The 17496-nt window shown below is 35.2% G+C and overlaps 1 protein-coding gene across 1 annotated transcript in view; it reads left to right on the top strand.

Annotated features, from left to right (window-relative positions):
• Window positions 1-17496, top strand: part of LOC149786480 (splicing factor 3A subunit 3-like) — a 46090-nt gene that overhangs the window by 10648 nt on the left and 17946 nt on the right. The window contains exons 6-11 of the mRNA XM_089976936.1: window positions 2845-2936; window positions 5970-6052; window positions 12190-12262; window positions 14457-14522; window positions 16450-16518; window positions 17207-17274. Of these exons, the coding sequence (XP_089833062.1) occupies window positions 2845-2936; window positions 5970-6052; window positions 12190-12262; window positions 14457-14522; window positions 16450-16518; window positions 17207-17274 (451 nt within the window). The remainder of the gene's footprint in view (window positions 1-2844; window positions 2937-5969; window positions 6053-12189; window positions 12263-14456; window positions 14523-16449; window positions 16519-17206; window positions 17275-17496) is intronic.

The raw sequence follows: 17496 nt of genomic DNA, 5'->3' as shown, positions 1-17496 counted from the left end.
CATGGATGCAATCGCATTTGGGGGCCCAGAGTGGCCGAGTGGTCTAAAGCGCTCACCGTTCCGGATCACTATCATCTCACTTCTGTCTGTGTGGGTTCAAGTCCAATGGTTGACTAGCTTGGGTCTGTGGGAAAGCCTGTCAGTAGCTTCTCGCTGGTCAGTGGTTCTTCCCTGGGTTTTCCAGGTTCTTCCTCCACCAGTTATACTGGCTGCCATGTATAGCCTATCTTGTGTTGAAAAATGGTGTTAAACCCTAGAACAACAACAATCACTTTTGCATTTGCACAAGGAAGGTCACTGACTTGCCCTTAAGCGAAAAATACATATGCACATTTTATTTGTTCATTTTATCACTAAGGAGTTAAACCTTTTTGTTTTCTTTACTAAATCTGATGGAAATTAGTTTCTGGTAATTTTTTTAAAGTTGTTAAAATCTCATGTCAATTTTGGAAAGCCGCAACAAATGGTGAAATGCTGAATGTCAACATTACACTCACATTCTTTTATTTATCTGAGAAATGCCCGTTTTCCCACTAATGAAAGCATGGACCATTTGTCCACTGAACTGAGACTAATGTGACCATTTGATAGACTTAAGATTTCTTCTAAATGTTTCATGGTTAAGCATTATAAAACCTCTAGGCTAAATTTGATATAGTTTTCATGATCCAACATTTTGATTGTTTTTAAATCTCCAAACATTGATCTTTTTGTTGTGAAATTTTGAGATTTTGCTAGATAGTGCGAGATTAATATTTTCAAATATTGCCCAATTGGTCTATTGCTTCAATTTACAGTTATAGTATAATGTTTGATAGCCTAAATTTTGCTGTGATATTGCTGTATAATTTTGTGGGCTATTAATTCTAAACTAATTTTAATGGAATTTTTTTCTGACACCTCCACTTACGTACAAATGATCTATTACTTAATTAAATGATGTGTTGGGGCCCCGAGTAGCCAAGTGGTCTAAAGTGCTCTCCATTACAGATCACTGCCATCTCACCTATGTCTGCATGGGTTCAAGTCTCAGATTCAGCCAATGTGGGTATGTGAGAAAGCTTGCCATTAGCTTCTCGAGGGTCGGTGGATCTTCTCTGGGGATTTCTCAGGTTCTTCCTCCACCATTAATACTGTCCACCATGTATAGCCTATCGTGTGCTGAAAATTGGTGTTAAACCCTACAACAACAACAACAACATGATGTGTTAAGTTGGGGTTAAAGTGCATATTCAGTCTGAATTTTATATGCACTTTCATATATATCGTTTGATATTATACAGGATGAAGACTAAAGTTTTGCAATAATCTGCACACATTTCATTGCAAAATAGATAAAAATACAAAATATAAAATCTCAGAAAGTTTACTTTAAGTGAATTCTATTATTTTTTTTATATGTTCATTTTTTTTCCCACAACATATAACTTTATGTGCAATATGTCATTATCTCAGTGTACTATTATAGCATAGTCTGTATGCAGTGTATATTTCAGCAGCATATAATTATGAAGTGTTCATACTTTTTGGCCAATAATCTCTTTTTAGGAAAATCCATTCTATGTTCCATGAATTTTTTAAATGACTTGAAAATATAGTAGTCTGCAGACAAATATACAGTTGTCATCAGTTCTCACCCTCAGTATTGCTGTTCTGTTATTTTGCATGTAAATAATGTATTTTGTTGAAGTATATATTCAAATGTATCAAAGCCATTGTAATTTCTTATTGCTTCGAATAATACATGTCTGTGGGGCCCCGAGTGGCTGAGTGGTCTAACGCGCTGTCCGTTACAGATCACTGCAATCTCACCTCTGCCTGCGTGGGTTCGATTCTAGGATTCGGCCAATGTGGGTATGTGAGAAAACTTACCGGTAGCTTCTCGTGGGTTGGTGGTTCTTCCCGGGGTTTTCCCGGGTTCTTCCTCCACCATTAATACTGGCCGCCATGCATAGCCTATCGTGTGCTGAAAAATGGCGTTAAACCCCACAACAAGAACAACAATACATGCTCTCGTTTAGTTGCTAAACATATGTTGAGTCAATTATTAAACTAGGTTGATGTTATTCTTACATCATTTGCTTTTCAGTGATGATATATTTGTTATATATTCTGGTTGAATTACTACCGTAGCTTATTGATCTTATCAATTATTTTTAGTGTTACTCATCTTGTCACGGTGAAAGTATACTTACATTGTCTCTTGGAGCTTAGGTTTACTCAGATGTATGTAGGTTTGTGTCTGGATATTAGGTTCTACCTTTTGATTTATGCTGAATTCAGTAATTTCATCTAACAAAATTTAACTGGCCTATCATACAAAATGCAGAGGTTGTTTGGGTGCATCTGTGTCATGAAACGTTGTTAGTCTTTTAAGGGTAATAAGAGAAAAAATTCTGAAGGTTCTCAGGTTCTTTCTTTAATTAAAGTCATAGACTGGTAATGTTTTAGTATTTAGAGCAAGAGCATGAGAATATGAGTCTGGAATCCCATTCTTTAAGAACTGTGGGTACATATAAGAGAACAGGAGGCCATTTAAGAAGAAAGCAAACTGAAAATGAGCAAAATGTTTCACCAGTTTTCCACTTCTAGCATTACCTTCATGAAAAAAAAAAAATTCTCCAGAATTGAAGACTTGCATCCTGTAGTGAGACAAGTTACAAAGTACCGTAATGCTGTACAAAATAATGTTGTATATGCAAGGCTGGCTGTGAATGGAGTAACTTCCTTTACTTACATGGAAAGTTAGCCCTTGTTTATGCCAGTTCCATATCAGCTGCTTATTAGTAATCAAATTCTATGAGAGGTATTAAAAAAATACATATATTATTTTGTTTTCTCTAGATCTGGCCGACTTCACAGATGAGGAGGGCTATGGAAAGTACCTTGACTTGCATGAATGTTATGAAAGATTTCTCAACTTGAAAGGAATGGAGGTTTGTTTTTTATGCCTTTGTTCATCTAGTTAGCTGAAGGTCAGTTTGTCTGTTCGTAAACAAGTTGATTTCTGCAACATTACTTTAGTTTTACTGTGGATTTTTTTTTCTCAAACCTCGTTTGGCTTACCTATTGATGTAGGCAAAAGGCTATTGATTTTAATGCCAAAGTGTCCATCGTCAAAATCACTGGAGCTGAAAGGTGTTATTAAAGTCAGGTTTCATTGGCCATAGTTTGTCAATCTATGGATTTTACAACCTTGAAAAATTATTGAATTCTGGGTGTTTGCCTTGAAAGCTACTTGAATTTGTGCCAAACCTCATGAATTTGTCTAAAAACTCATTGAATGTGTTCAAGAGAATGCAGAATGTCAAGACTTAGTAAAACATTTAACTTTTTAAGTGTTCACCATTGTACCACGTCAGCTTGATTCTTGAGTCCAAAGGTCAAGGATACAGGAGCTAAAATTGTTGTTTTGGGGGCACTCACCAGTTATTATGTACATTTGGGAGAGTGACTTACATAAGGTGAAGTTGTTTGCATTTAATACTTGCACAGTGGAGAGAATGTTGGCATACCTCTAAACTACTTTAATGGAATGTGGCTGACTTTTCTTTGGATATTGTACTTTTAGAAATTGTAAATGATCTGGGCACACAGCTAACTAAAATGACTGCTCCCTTGTGCTCCAAATATCAGCCTGAAGTTGTCTAAAGTATGTTATCAGCTTTTGAAAGTGCAGTGAATGAAGTACCAAATATAAAATGTAAAAATAGTTATTGGCTCTTTTTTTATACAATTTACCTCTAAGTTCAGGAAGTCTTTTTGAAAGGTGCACATCTGGAGTAAGGCCAAGCACTATACTCTATAACCCATATTACAACCATCAATCATATACCAAAATAAGTGGAATTAAAGGTTCTTTCAGCAATACCTAAGATATACAAGGTCTTTTTTAAATAGCCAGTATAACCAGTGAGGAAACTCAGGGAAATTCTTTTTCTTTAAGATTCAAACCCTGTGCAAAATATGAAACTGTACAGCGCCACCTTCATGTTCCACATAATTTGCCTTTCCCCCAGATTTTTGCATAAAATATTTATCAACTTCATAGTTGCATTATATCTGAGAAGGAGTTGCTTCCTATTGAGTCTGTGCTTGATAGATCGAAGACAGTGGTATCTGGACATCAACTTGCAAAATTGTTAATTTGTATTTGTAATAGCTAGTCTGTCAGCATGGGTGTGTTAGTAGGGATCAACATTTCCTGAGATGCTGTATATTTGTTTTGATGGGAGTAGTTGTGATGTTCTGTCTCTTCCCATCCCACTTATAAACAGTTGCATTTCATTTGTTTGTGTGTGTCTTTCTGTGTTCTCATTATTTAGTTTTTTTGACATTATACTTTTTCTTTAAGTAGTTAACCCTGAAAAATAAGGCATGAATTAGAATCATTGATTGTAAAAATATGAAAAAGGAAACTTTAGAAGGAAAAGGGATTTGATCTTGCCTTTGTAGACATGGATTATTGCATATGCAAATATGGGTAGTGTCAACCACATAGAAAATATTAACCTTATGACTGTAATGTGATTAACATTGGTTTAGAGCCCTGAGAAAATGGTTTAGAATTTTCATCCCATCTTCTTGAGGTAATGCTTTGGGTTGGGAAGAAGGGGATGAAAATGTACATTGGTAAGCAAAATGCCAGATAGTTGTTGATTATTATGGCTGTTTATTCCACGTCTTCATGCACTTTGCTATAAGCATGGCCTTGTTAAAATGGTCATATGAGTATATAAATAAAGCATAAGACATGAATGTGCTTGATCATAATTTTAATATTTTGTAATTGGATGCAATTAAATGGAGACTTTCACACTGACAAGCTTTTTTGTGTCTTTGGTACAATTACAGCTAACAAAATCATTCCTAATAAGTATAATGAGATACAAAAAGCACAAAATGAATGTTCTGATTTTTGCAGGTAAAACCCAATTAATAGGACAATTACATGGTTTCATTTTTTAAAACCACTCAAAAAGGTGATATTGCACATAACATTATCCCTGTCCATCTGTCCTTTGTTTGCCACTTCCTAAGTCATGCAGATCCTTTTAGGCACTGGTGGGGCATCTGTATTCCATGAATACATTTTTTTAATGCCACTGCTACTCAAGTCATGATGATTGATTGATTGATTACTTGGATTTATGTTGCATGTGTCCAGAAGGGCATGTGCGACGGGTTTATTCCTGCACAGTGGGATGCTAAATGTTCCTGGGGGAAGGAATTAGTGCCACATCCCCCAGGCGTTTATATGCTCAAGGAGCACTGCTAATTTAGACGTCAGGTCATAGGACTCTATGCCCCTAACGACCGTCGGGTCGTAGGACTATATGTCTCTCACGACCTGAATGAAGGGCTTTCATGAGTGGGAATGGGCCCAACACACACTCATGTTAACAAAGAGCTGATTTCAGTCTTTTATTGACTGTACTAGGTGTCGACCCAAGCAGTATGTAACACCCATTGTGATTGGTCGTATCGATGGCATCACATCGGGACACCAAGCTTTAGGCGGGTGGAAATTGTTCCACATTTCCGCCGTTATATGATGTCCAAGAGAGGCAGGAGGGCAAGATACTCTGCATGCCAGCCATAGATTTCGTTCACTCCCAAGAACGCCAGCCCATACTTCTTCAAATTTAGTCTAGTTGTACTAATGGACAATTAAAAATGCCAATGATGTGTTAGCCACCTGTGCATTTGGGTCAAATCAAAACAAGTCGTAAAATTTTCCTATGTCCTAACAATTGTAAAAATCTAGTACATAGTGTACAATGTAGATGCCCTACAAATTTTTATTAACTAATATGTCTGAGCAACATATAAAAAGTCTGGTCTCTGTAAGGTCATAAAACAATGATAACCATGACAAAAGCATTTATCGTTGTGGTGTTGATGTTAATAATAATAATAATAATAAACACCATAGAATTTTGCTCAATTATTTCATACTTATTTTTCAGAAAATTGACTACCTTACATATCTTGCCACATTTGATCAGCTGTTTGACATTCCGAAGGAAAGAAAAAATGCAGCATACAGAGAGTAAGTGTAACTATGATTTCATGTAAAAACTATGATCAAAGTCTGCAGACTGCTACACATATTTTCATACAGTTGATGTATATGCTTAGAATGGCACAATCATACATACAATCTTTGATAAATTAAAAAAAATTGTTGAAAATGTGCAACACAATGTATGTGTCCCCATTATTTTCTTTGGAATATGCATTTTTTTGCTGTAAAAGTATGGAAAGGTCTGCTAATATAAACTGTGTATTATTAAATCCTCACCAGAATTTTTTTTTTTGACTTATCGTCAGTCAGTAGTATTCATAAGATAAATTGTTACTATAATGTGTATGGTTACATTTAACACATTTCAGCATACTACATGCCCAACTTCAACTGTTGACACCTGAATGTTATTATGACATTTTGGTCTTGAACTAATAATAGAAAAGCAAAACCAACAAGTTTGGTAAAATTTAAATGATTTAATTCTCTAAGTTAAAAAATTGCATTTTAAGAGGAACTTACAGTGTTGTAAACTAAATCCCAAATTATACTAAAAGTTCTATCACAGGTCCCAAAATAAATTCCAGATCTGAATCTGCTGATATACCAATAGCCTTGAATGTACTAAAGTGCCAGCAGTCTTGATGAGCACTTTGTAATTCCAGTATATAATTTAAATAATGTTTCCTCTCAGATTATAGCTAAAAACAACATTAAACACATCTGCAGACTGTTATTAAAACAAAAATTTAGGAAATAGGAATCCAAATTTGGATGAATGTAATTGCTCATATCTCTCTCTATATATATATATATTAGTACATATGTACGTTCCCCTCTTATACAGCCGCCCCTTCTGCAGGTGGAAAGTGGCTGTATAAGATGGGTGGCCTTTCCAGAGGGAGACTATTTGTGACAAGTTTATCATCGTACACCACTCCCTCGACAGCTCGCACCCTGATAACTTGTGAATCCACTTATAATGTGGGGTCATGTGTGGATCCCATTTTTTAAGCCAGAAAATGCCAAAAGATATATCCCTATTTGTCGAACTTGAGGAAAATCACTATCAAAATTGGTAACTGAAACTTTTATATATCGCTCGTTTTATCATCGAAAACGGTAGATAGGACCTGGAAATTTTGATCAACATTATGAAATATCAACTTAAAAGTCATGGAATTTGTGTTCTAGTTCTATCTTTTAGTTCCTTTTAAGTGTAATCATCATAAATACAATATGTCCTCTTGTAGTTTAATGTAAAATGTGTCGAACTACCATAAAAGCTATGTCCACGAGCGTTTCTCTGAGAACCTAATTAAGTGCTGAATGTGTTTTGATATTGGACTAGCGGAAGCATTTGTTGTATTCTTGCACTAAATAAATAGCTGGACCCCTTTTCTATTATCATGTTAATTACGACTTTTGAATCCAATAAAGGAAGTGGAATAAACAAAAAAGTTAAAAGGCATACAAATCCTACATGCATAAGAATCAGCGGCCCCAGTCGTATGTAAGGTAGCTCATTTCAGTTGATCAGTCGAACACTGTTATAAATGTTATTGTGTATGTAATCTAATTAAACTACCTTTAATCATTACTCAGTCATCACTGTGATTAAAGATAAGGCAACCAATCAAAACGAGTTCTTCATAAAATAAAGAGATTTGTTTCACAGCTACAGACTGTTGTGGGAAAAATGAGCTTCAGTGAATTCCTGAATTTGCACGTAGAGATATCCACAAGGATAATAAGACGTTTCACTGTTACTTGTAATGAAATATTGGCATCAATATTTCACTTATTGAACAATTCAGAAATTGAGTTTTGACGATGATTGTCTCACGAAATGTTGCATTTGTTGGTTTTTTAATATAAAAGGGAATCTTGTTTGGTAGTGTATCAACATTTAGTCTGGTTCCCTGCTTCTTTGATTCCTTGTTTCACAAGATACTATACACACCACTCCGGGAACCAGACTAATCAACAAAACAAAAGCCTTGACATAATACATGAATGTTTTCTCATACCGTGTTTATCATTGAAACCAGTTGGAATCATGTTATTGATCTTTCAGATGTTGGACATTTTGAAAATAAATATAATTTATACAGAATAACGAACAACTTAATCAGAAAAAGCTCTTTACTGACAATTATTCTCAACATGATTATAAAACAAGGATTCAGTCATTAAACAGCTCAGTTCCCCCACCAAACCCCGTGGTTGTCTGGATGTCTAGCGGATTTTTTGGAGGTCCCATGGTAACTCACATTCTCGCTTATAGTGCGATCTATGTTTTTGGACCCAGATGTGCGCAAGTTATCGAGGGAGAGGTGTAAGTAAGAAAGCTACAGATAACTTCAAAGCATTTAATGTCTTCATTTAAAAGTAGCACCACTTACTAAAGGTTCTGTGGGTTGGTGGTTCTTCCCGGGGTTTTCCAGGGTTCTTCCTCCACCAATTATACTGGCCGCCATGTATAGCCTATCTTGTGCTGAAAAATGGCGTTAAACCCTACAACAACAACAACAACTAAAGGTTCTTGTCTTAAGAACTGACTTATTTCAAGTCAACATAAATTAAGAGCTGTTATTCTTAAACATGAAATGCAAGTAGGTTATTGTTGACATGCACATAGCAAAACCATTCAAAAATGTAATTTAAATCTTGATACATAGATTGCTTGGCATCTCTTTCCATTTACTCCATTTTCCCACTGCTGCAGGATATTCTTCTTAATTTTTCGGCAAGAACTCTTGAACTATCCCCATTGTCATTAACTCGAATAACTTTTACTTTTTCTTCTAAAGTATTAATTCTCCATTTATCTGATGACATGTTAAAGTTTTATAGTGATTTATTCCTGTGTTGCTAATTGTTCAGTTCTGTAACTTAATTATGCAGACAAAACATTTGTAGTCAACAAAATGCCTTGTTTGTAAAGGAATTTATACATGTACTGTCACATGATTTTTCTGTCTTCATCTGGTACCATGTTTTGTTCAAGGTTAATTTCTCTCCGTGTATTAATCCACATAATCTATATTTAGCCTATGCTGACCATGTTATGATCCTGACAGTTACACTGGGTCATAATCATCAAAGAAAACAACTCAGCCACTATGTGACGCCCAAAACTCTATCACAACATTGTTGACCCTGTTTCCTGTAAACGCCCACATTAATGATATAATAATAACCATAATTGTATATGTACCTTATACAACACTTTAAGTAATGAAAACCTGACATCAGGAAACAGACATCTGTAAACATAATCAGATTACTTACCATACCGTATAATTAAATATTGGTTCTGGAAATATATTAAATAAAATGATACTGCTTGTGAAAGGTATATTTTACGTTTTTGCACCAATATGCTGACTGCTGGTCACATTAGAGGTGTGGCCTTCTTGAGGGGTACTTTTGAACACAAACTTGTTGGTACTGAGGGATTCTGGCAATAAAAAATGGGTGGCTGCTGGTCAGGGGTGCCATTTATAAGGGGGTCTGCTGTATATATATATATATGCACACACACATACACACACACACAACCCCACAGCTCCACTATGACACTAAGGTGCAGTTCATTTCTACATGACAAACCTCACTACTTACCACATTCGACTTACATCACAGTACTCTGACACATAACTTAATTATCCAGCTAGAAAGTTCTCCATACTCGTAAACAGGTTTATTATTAATATTGATATTAAAACTTGTTTATAAATCATTGCAATCTACAGTCATGTACTGTAAGTTAAGAGGCAATATAGATAAACATAACACCTGTTACATCAAGACAAACAGGAAACGGTCTGTTTCTATCATTTGGAATCCTCAGATTTTTTTCCTTTAGTATGCTGTCTAGAAAAGCACATATCTAGTAACGGAGGAAGAATTCTTTGTGAATGAGTAAACATGTAAATGTAATGATATGATGTCAAAATTATCAGATGTGAACTATTCTAGTCAGTTTTGCTTTCAGTTTGTATTGTTTGCAAAAGCTGGAAAAAAAATTCTGCATCTATTTCAGTCTGGACTGCAACACCAAAGTTTATGACTCTCCACACTAAATCTTCTTTTAAAAGAGTACTTGGTTTAAAAAAAATCTGTTGAAAGAATACTTGATTAAAAAATTACTCCTTGAAAACTTGTGAAAAGGTCTAGGAAAAAATATCACTAAGTCTTTATGAACCCTGAAAAAGCAGTGCTCAAATGTACAAAGTTTTCTTAGCAAATGAACATGGTGCTGATGTGACATCCAATATGGCCATTACAGCCATCATAAACATTTTGTTATTGCTTCTTCTACTAAATTGAATGCCATACTGACATGGAATTTTCGGTAGAAGACTTTTTATGATGTCAAGTTCATTATAAATGAACAGGGTGCCAGCCTGATGTCCATTATGGCCGCCACAGGGGCCATCTTGAAACTCACATTGCTGCATGTGTGAGTGGATGGTCATATCAACATAAAAGACTAAGATATCTAATTGGTCCTAAATAAGAATGGTTACAATCTGATGTCCTATACAAATGGTACTAACAGCTGCCTCGCTTGGTACTCAGCATTAAGAGGTTAGTGTTAGGACTGGTAGGCCTGATGTCAGGATAATGTGACTGGGTGGGACATGATGCTACATGTCTGCAGCATGATGCCCCAGTGCAAGATGTCACTATAAAAATTGTTAAACCTATGTTAAAAATCTAAATCACACACACCCAATCGGATGTCCAATATGGCAGTCTTAACTCTTCCTGAATGGATGGATGGTCATATCAGCATGGGTTTTCATCAGGAGACATGCTTGTTTAGTTGGTCCTAAATAAAAAGGGTGCCATTTGCACATCCATCCAGTCTGGCTGCCATGGTGGTAACCTTGAAAATCTTGTAACTGCTCTCAAATGACATGGGTTTTTCATCCGAAGAGTTGTTAAGGCGTCTAGCTGGTTCCAAATGAAAACAGTGCCAAGTTTAACTCAATTTTTGTTTATCATGGTGGCCATCATAAAAATATTATCTCAGCTTCTCCCAAATGAGTCTCCTTACAAAAATGGTGCCAGTGATGCGCACAAAGGCCGTTTTGAAAAGCTCATTGTCACTAATCCTCTTGAATGGACGATCATGTTGACATGGGATTTCAACAAAGCAGTTTGACTGATCTGTACTTTGTTCTAAATGAAAATTGTGTGTATCTAACATTTGATATATAAACCAGATATTCTGATTTGAAAATCATAATATTGCTGAATAATCTCAATGGCGGTGGAAATTCTTTGTTGCCAGTTTGTTAGTCCTATTGAGGAATTCTTGTTTTATTTACTTTAGGGATTGTGTGCTTGAAGTAGGTGACTTGAGAATTTCCAGCCAAGTACAAGACATACAAAAAATGAAAAATTAATGGAAATCCTGAATGTAAATATATATATTATAAATGTGTTGCAAAATTAATTGAATATTAATATGAGCTGATGGACATTATGATGCCAAACTAGTCCCTACAGAAGTTCATCATTTTAATTTTAATTTTGCAAAAAAATGTGATTTAGAGTAATTCAGGCAGATGAAGAACATTATGATGCCAAACTAGTCCCCTACTGAAGTTTCATTTCAGAAATATTTTCTGAAAAGTGCCATAATATTGATTATAAGAACTAGTTTGAATCTAAATTCAGTTACATGAGAGATTAGCTTTTAAGCATGGTAGGAATTCTACTGCATCATTATTTTTTTTTATTTTTTTTTTTGTTAGAGCATGTAATTTTTAGACTAATTTACTTAGGGTATCCGATATTATTTTCAGTGTGTTTTAACAGTAGGTATTAGTGAAATAGCCGTTTGTATTTTTTTCTTTTGACTATAGAAGAAACACATTGTGCCTTCCTTCATGTTGTGCGAGGTAACTAACAGAAGCAAGGGCCATTGTGGCTCATTTGTTAGCATGCTGGACTCATGGCCGAAAGGGTGTGTGTTTGAATCCTACCATTGGATCATCTAGGACTAGATAACATGGTGTGTTCTTGGGCAAGGCACTTTGCATTGATTGCATTGGTACTAAATTACCTACTTGTTGCTTAGCTTTAAAACACCAAACTGAACATATATAGTACTGTATATTTACAAATTGAATTTTTATTTTCAGGTACCTATTGTTTCTGTTGGAGTATCTTGAATCTTACACACAAAGAGTGAAGCCTCTCCTTGATATCCAGCAGGTAAATATTGGATATGCATTCAGTCCTAGAGAACAAAGAAAACATATTGTGATATTTTGACATTGTATCTTTTTTATGTACTGTGAGTATTTTTAAATTTCATTTGAATCATCTATATGTACCCAAATATGTTTTCACAGTCGTTATTTTAATTGTGTCTGTGTCAATATGAGCAGCAAAGTTGGTCTTTAAGATTCATATCCAATGTAGCCATTGGTCTGGTTATGTGGCCAAATAAAATTATCCTCTTTTTCTTGATTTACCATTATAGTTGTTGGTTTCAATCATTAAGGAGCTAAAATATGCATGTGTGCTATATAGTCTGTTTCTGTATCTATGTAACCTATGTAAACTAGAGTCGCCTTTGTTAGGAACAGTCTCGTATACTGATCTGCTCATTTGATTGCAAATTACTGAAGGAGCAGAATGTTTAGTATAAAAGTTGCTTAGAAGCAATATGTGTATAGACATGCAGATCCTTGAGTTAATTTTATATGTGTGCCATGAGGCAGCATGTCTTATGATGTTGATCTGACCATCAGTCTGTTACAGGATTGTTTCTTTACATTAACTAGTCCAACATCTTAAGCTCACAAGTATTTTGGATGGATTGTACTTGGGGTGAGGATGAACCCTGTTATTTTCAGGGTGAAAGGATTGAAAGACTTATATTATGGTTACTAAAAGAACAAAAACGGTTTCTGCACAATAACTCTAGTACTCCACTATGTAATGTTACCAAACTTTGTGGATGACTTGCACATTGGGTAAGGTAGAACTATATTGATTTTGGGGCTTAAAGGTCATTGAATAACTTCATTCATTTGTCATCAGTGGGGACCTGATTTTCTGATTTGCTCACATTTTGGGGAGCAAGTACTCTGTTAATATTGGAGTCTAAATCTTGAAGGTCAAGATCGCTTTTTGGATAGCTCATACTTGAGCAGGAAAGAAACATGTTGCTTTTGGGGTCAAAAGGTCAAGGTTAACTGGAAGAATAAGAATGGTTTCTTCACAATGACATTAGTTATATGTGACAGGTCTAGACCAGTCTTTGTGAATGGCATGCTTTTGGGAAAGGAAGAAGCTTATCACTTGTAGGGTCAGAAGGTAGGAGGCCAAGGTCACTGACTGAAAGAAGGAAATGGTTTCTGCACAAAAATTCATGTATCTACTTAGAGAAATATTAATTAAACATGGGACTAGCATATAATGTTTAATTCATGGTACTTTTGTCAACATGGGCATGTATCACTGGTTGTGATCACTTGTGGGTTTTATTAAAAAAAATTCTCTTTTGGAAACGTGCTGTACCCATAAGATGTATGATGAGGGTTGGCTCAGATTGTAAATGTCATGACTGTCAATCATTAGCATAATATGCAACAAAACATACATAAACTTTATTTTAAAAAATAGACATGTGATGATTCGTGTCAAATCAAATGGAAATTATCTGAATGTTTTAAGAACTTCTTTAAAAGTTAAAAAAGAAATAAAGCTCTTTATTGGTGAATCATATAAGTCGTGTTGTACATTATCTAGATCCAGAAGGTTTTCAGCTGACCTGTCAATAGATATGTAAGTCTGATGAGCAATATCAGGTCCATTTGGCCGCTTGTTTTGTCTGCATCATCAGAACTTAAAAGACGTGCTTTTTCAGGTGATATCATCATAAGCATTATTAGGATTTTGTATAATGTGTTTTTCAACAAAACTCTTGTTAGAATGTATATTTTTCAGGGTTTGTATGCTGCCTTGCAAATTGACAAATTAGTTGTACAATCCTTTAAAATCATCTTTGTACCTTACAATTTATTTTGGACCATTTGTTTCCTCTTATGGTTCTTGGAATGTCAGCATGGTTGGTTCATCAGTGATCTTACTATGTGTATTTGCCAATCTCCAATGTTTCAACATTTTTTATTTGTTTTGCTGATCATTCCTTTATGATTTTTTCTTGTACTGTCTAAATTTAAGGTCCTGGAATGTTTTATTTAATCCCTGGAAAGTCCTTGAATTTCTCTTGTGGAAACGCATACAAGTCATGAATTCTACTATTGCTTGTTTTATGTATTAGGGAATTTCTGAATTTTATAATCATGTCATATTCTTTTCTTCTGAAATAACAGAAGTGATTTACCCTTGCAGCCAAACAGGTTATTACTGATATTTTTTTTTCTTTTTTCTGCAGGAGATGGAAACTGTGAGAACTGACTTTGACAAGAAATTGGCAGATGGAATTTTTCCAGGATGGCCGGTAAGTTCTGTCTTCATATATATTAAATGCAGTCCTAATTATCAGTTATACTCACAGGGTCTGAATGAAGTAGGGCTATTTGGAGTTAAATTCAGGCTTTTTCTTTCTTTAAAATTTAGCCCAATTTTCATTGCAATGCTCAGACTTTCTCCTTAAATGTATATTTTTACAATAATTTGCTGCTGATGCATAAGATAATGTCAGCTTGTTTTTCAGAGGTTGTTGTTGTTGTAGGGTTTAACGCCATTTTTCAGCACACGATAGGCTATACATGGCGGTCAGTATTGATGGTGGAGGAAGAATCCTGGAAAACCCCGGAAAGAACCACTGACCCACGAGAAGCTACTGGCAAACTTTCTCACATACCCACATTGGCTGAATCCGAGACTCGAACCTACACCGACAGAGGTGAGATGGTAGTGATTCGTAACGGAGAGTGCTTTAGACCACTTGGCCACTCGGGGCCCCTTTTTCAGAGGTAGAGACATTTGAAAGGATGAGAAATCACTTTTTAGTTTTAAAATTTAACGCATGGAAACCTTTTATTTTTGAAAAAAGTTGCAGAATACCTCAAAATTTCAGGAATTCTTCAGACAAGACTTCTTTAAGGAAAATAGAAGCTTTTATGACTATTAATTATGGATGCTTATCAAATTTTCTCTGAAACTAAGAAGAATACACAAATATAAAAATTTGAGAAATAAATTGAGATGTTTGCTGTAAATTGAGGTCAGGTAAGGATTTCAGCAACAGATTTTCTGTTTCAGCTTAATCTTAAGACTAGAATTCATCAATCTGATTCGATAAAATTCATATATGGAGTAAGTTTCACTAGTAAAATCCAGTACATGTGGACTTAAATTCTGGTGTAAGTTTCTCTAGCAAAATCCTGTACATGTGGGCTTAAATTCTGGTGTAAGTTTCACTAGCAAAATCCTGTACATGTGGGCTTAAATTCTGGTGTAAGTTTCACTAGCAAAATCCTGTACATGTGGACTTAAATTCTGGTGTAAGTTTCACTAGCATAATCATGTACATGTGGACTTACATTTTAAGCAATTTTCATATTGGTGAAATTGTGGTCTGATTTTCAAAGCAGAAGTAATTTACTAATTTCTGACTTATTAAACTGTAAAGTATATAGTATGTAAAAGTTCATGATGTTAATTTATGAATCCCTATATTCTACCCACATGACTCCAGCTGTCAGTCAAGAAGTTATTTGTTGTACAATTATGCCAGAGGCATTTAGCTTGACAGCCAGAACTGCCATGTGGTTAACCTATTTTTCATCCAGTTTCCATGAGATTTTCAGAATACACTGAAATTGATGTCTCTATAAAATGTTAAAATATTTATAAGAATGCCTTAGATTTTAAAGAAACTTATATGCAAATGAATGGGCATGGTTATCTCAGTTTTGGGAATTAGTAAATTTTGTTACAGGTGTTGCATGTAGCGGTGTTAACATCTGGGGACCTAGACAAACTGGTTATCTCGGTTTTGGGGATTCATAATAATTTCTGTCCCGGTGTTGGATATTGATCAGAAGTAGCCACATCTGGAGATCTAGACAAACTGTTTGCCTCAACCCAATGCACTAAAATATGGTTTGCAGGCAGACACATCAAAGAAATATAATAATAATAATTGATATAAACAAACCTCATGAGGATTGCTGCATGGTCAAAGGTCTGCTCATAAAGGAAATTTACACGATTGTTACCAACAGTTAATATTGTGCCTGGTGATGAGCTAATGAGAGTTTTTTTTTAATAAACATGTATCTGTTCGTCAGTTCAATCAGTAATAGAATCATTTTGTTTAAATATGACAGTTATACTGAGAGTTGGTTGTATCTCAATTGACAATAGATCGGACATTTTGGCAAAAAAGTCTTTGACATGTATCCTTTTTTAAATTTCAGAAAGAAGCCATGGGAGCATTGGCTCACACAGGAGCTCACTTGGATCTCTCAGCTTTCTCATCCTGGGAGGTATGTTTTTTTTTGTCCTAGCATTGTGAGACATGGAGATCACTTGGATCTCTCAGCTTTCTCATCCTGGGAGGTATGGTTTTTTTTTGTCCTAGCATTGTGAGATGTGGAGATCACTTGGAGTCATTGTCATTAATATTACGTTTTATGATAATGTTTTTGCAAGGAAGATATGGGGGTGGATATAGGTGAGACATTGGGATCAGCTGAACATTTGTTTTTCGTTTTGTTTCTTACATAATTTAACTTATTGTATCAAGATATACTAATTTATTACATCTGAGTCTAGTCTTTCAGTTGTGCAGCTTATGGTGTTCTTTTACTGTATTCATGCAGAAATTCCATCATCACCAGATTAATGCATGCTGTAATTCTTTCACCTCAAATTCTTTCGATTTTGGTGCTTTACAGTACATCAGCACAAGTAGGATATTTAGTGCTTAGGCAATTGGAGTCAGTACCTTGCCCTAGGACACACCAATGTAGCTGACCCAGGCTGGTGTGATGGTAGGATTCAAACCTGCACCTTCTGGTCATAAATCAGGCACGCTAACCTCTGAGCCACCGTAGCTCCCTCAAATTCTTTAAAATTCTCTTCTCTCAATTTTACAATTAAATATTAAAGGAAATATTATTGCTGCCCATTTTTGATTAAAAACATTGCTTCATTAATACTTTAAATTTTCAGGAGTTGGCCTCTCTGGGTTTGGATCGTTTGAAATCCGCTTTAATGGCACTCAACTTAAAATGTGGAGGGTAAGAGCTTTTTTCGATTATTTCAGTTCAGCATTTCATCAAGGCAGAAATAAATTTAAATAAAGGTATTCAAGTGTTTTTAAATTTAATTGAAATATTAATGATGGCGTTTTCTGTGTTTCATACAAGTATGGTGAGTTATCTTTGCATGGGCTTTCAGTCTGAGTAATGGGAGATAACTGATAGAGGCTTACAAAAAGCTAGCCACTTGGTCCATCAAAT

The sequence above is a fragment of the Sinohyriopsis cumingii genome, chromosome 12 (assembly GCF_028554795.1).
Source record: "Sinohyriopsis cumingii isolate HCF-2022 chromosome 12, ASM2855479v2, whole genome shotgun sequence".
NCBI lineage: Eukaryota > Metazoa > Mollusca > Bivalvia > Unionida > Unionidae > Sinohyriopsis > Sinohyriopsis cumingii.
This window is presented reverse-complemented; position numbering and strand designations above follow the sequence as displayed.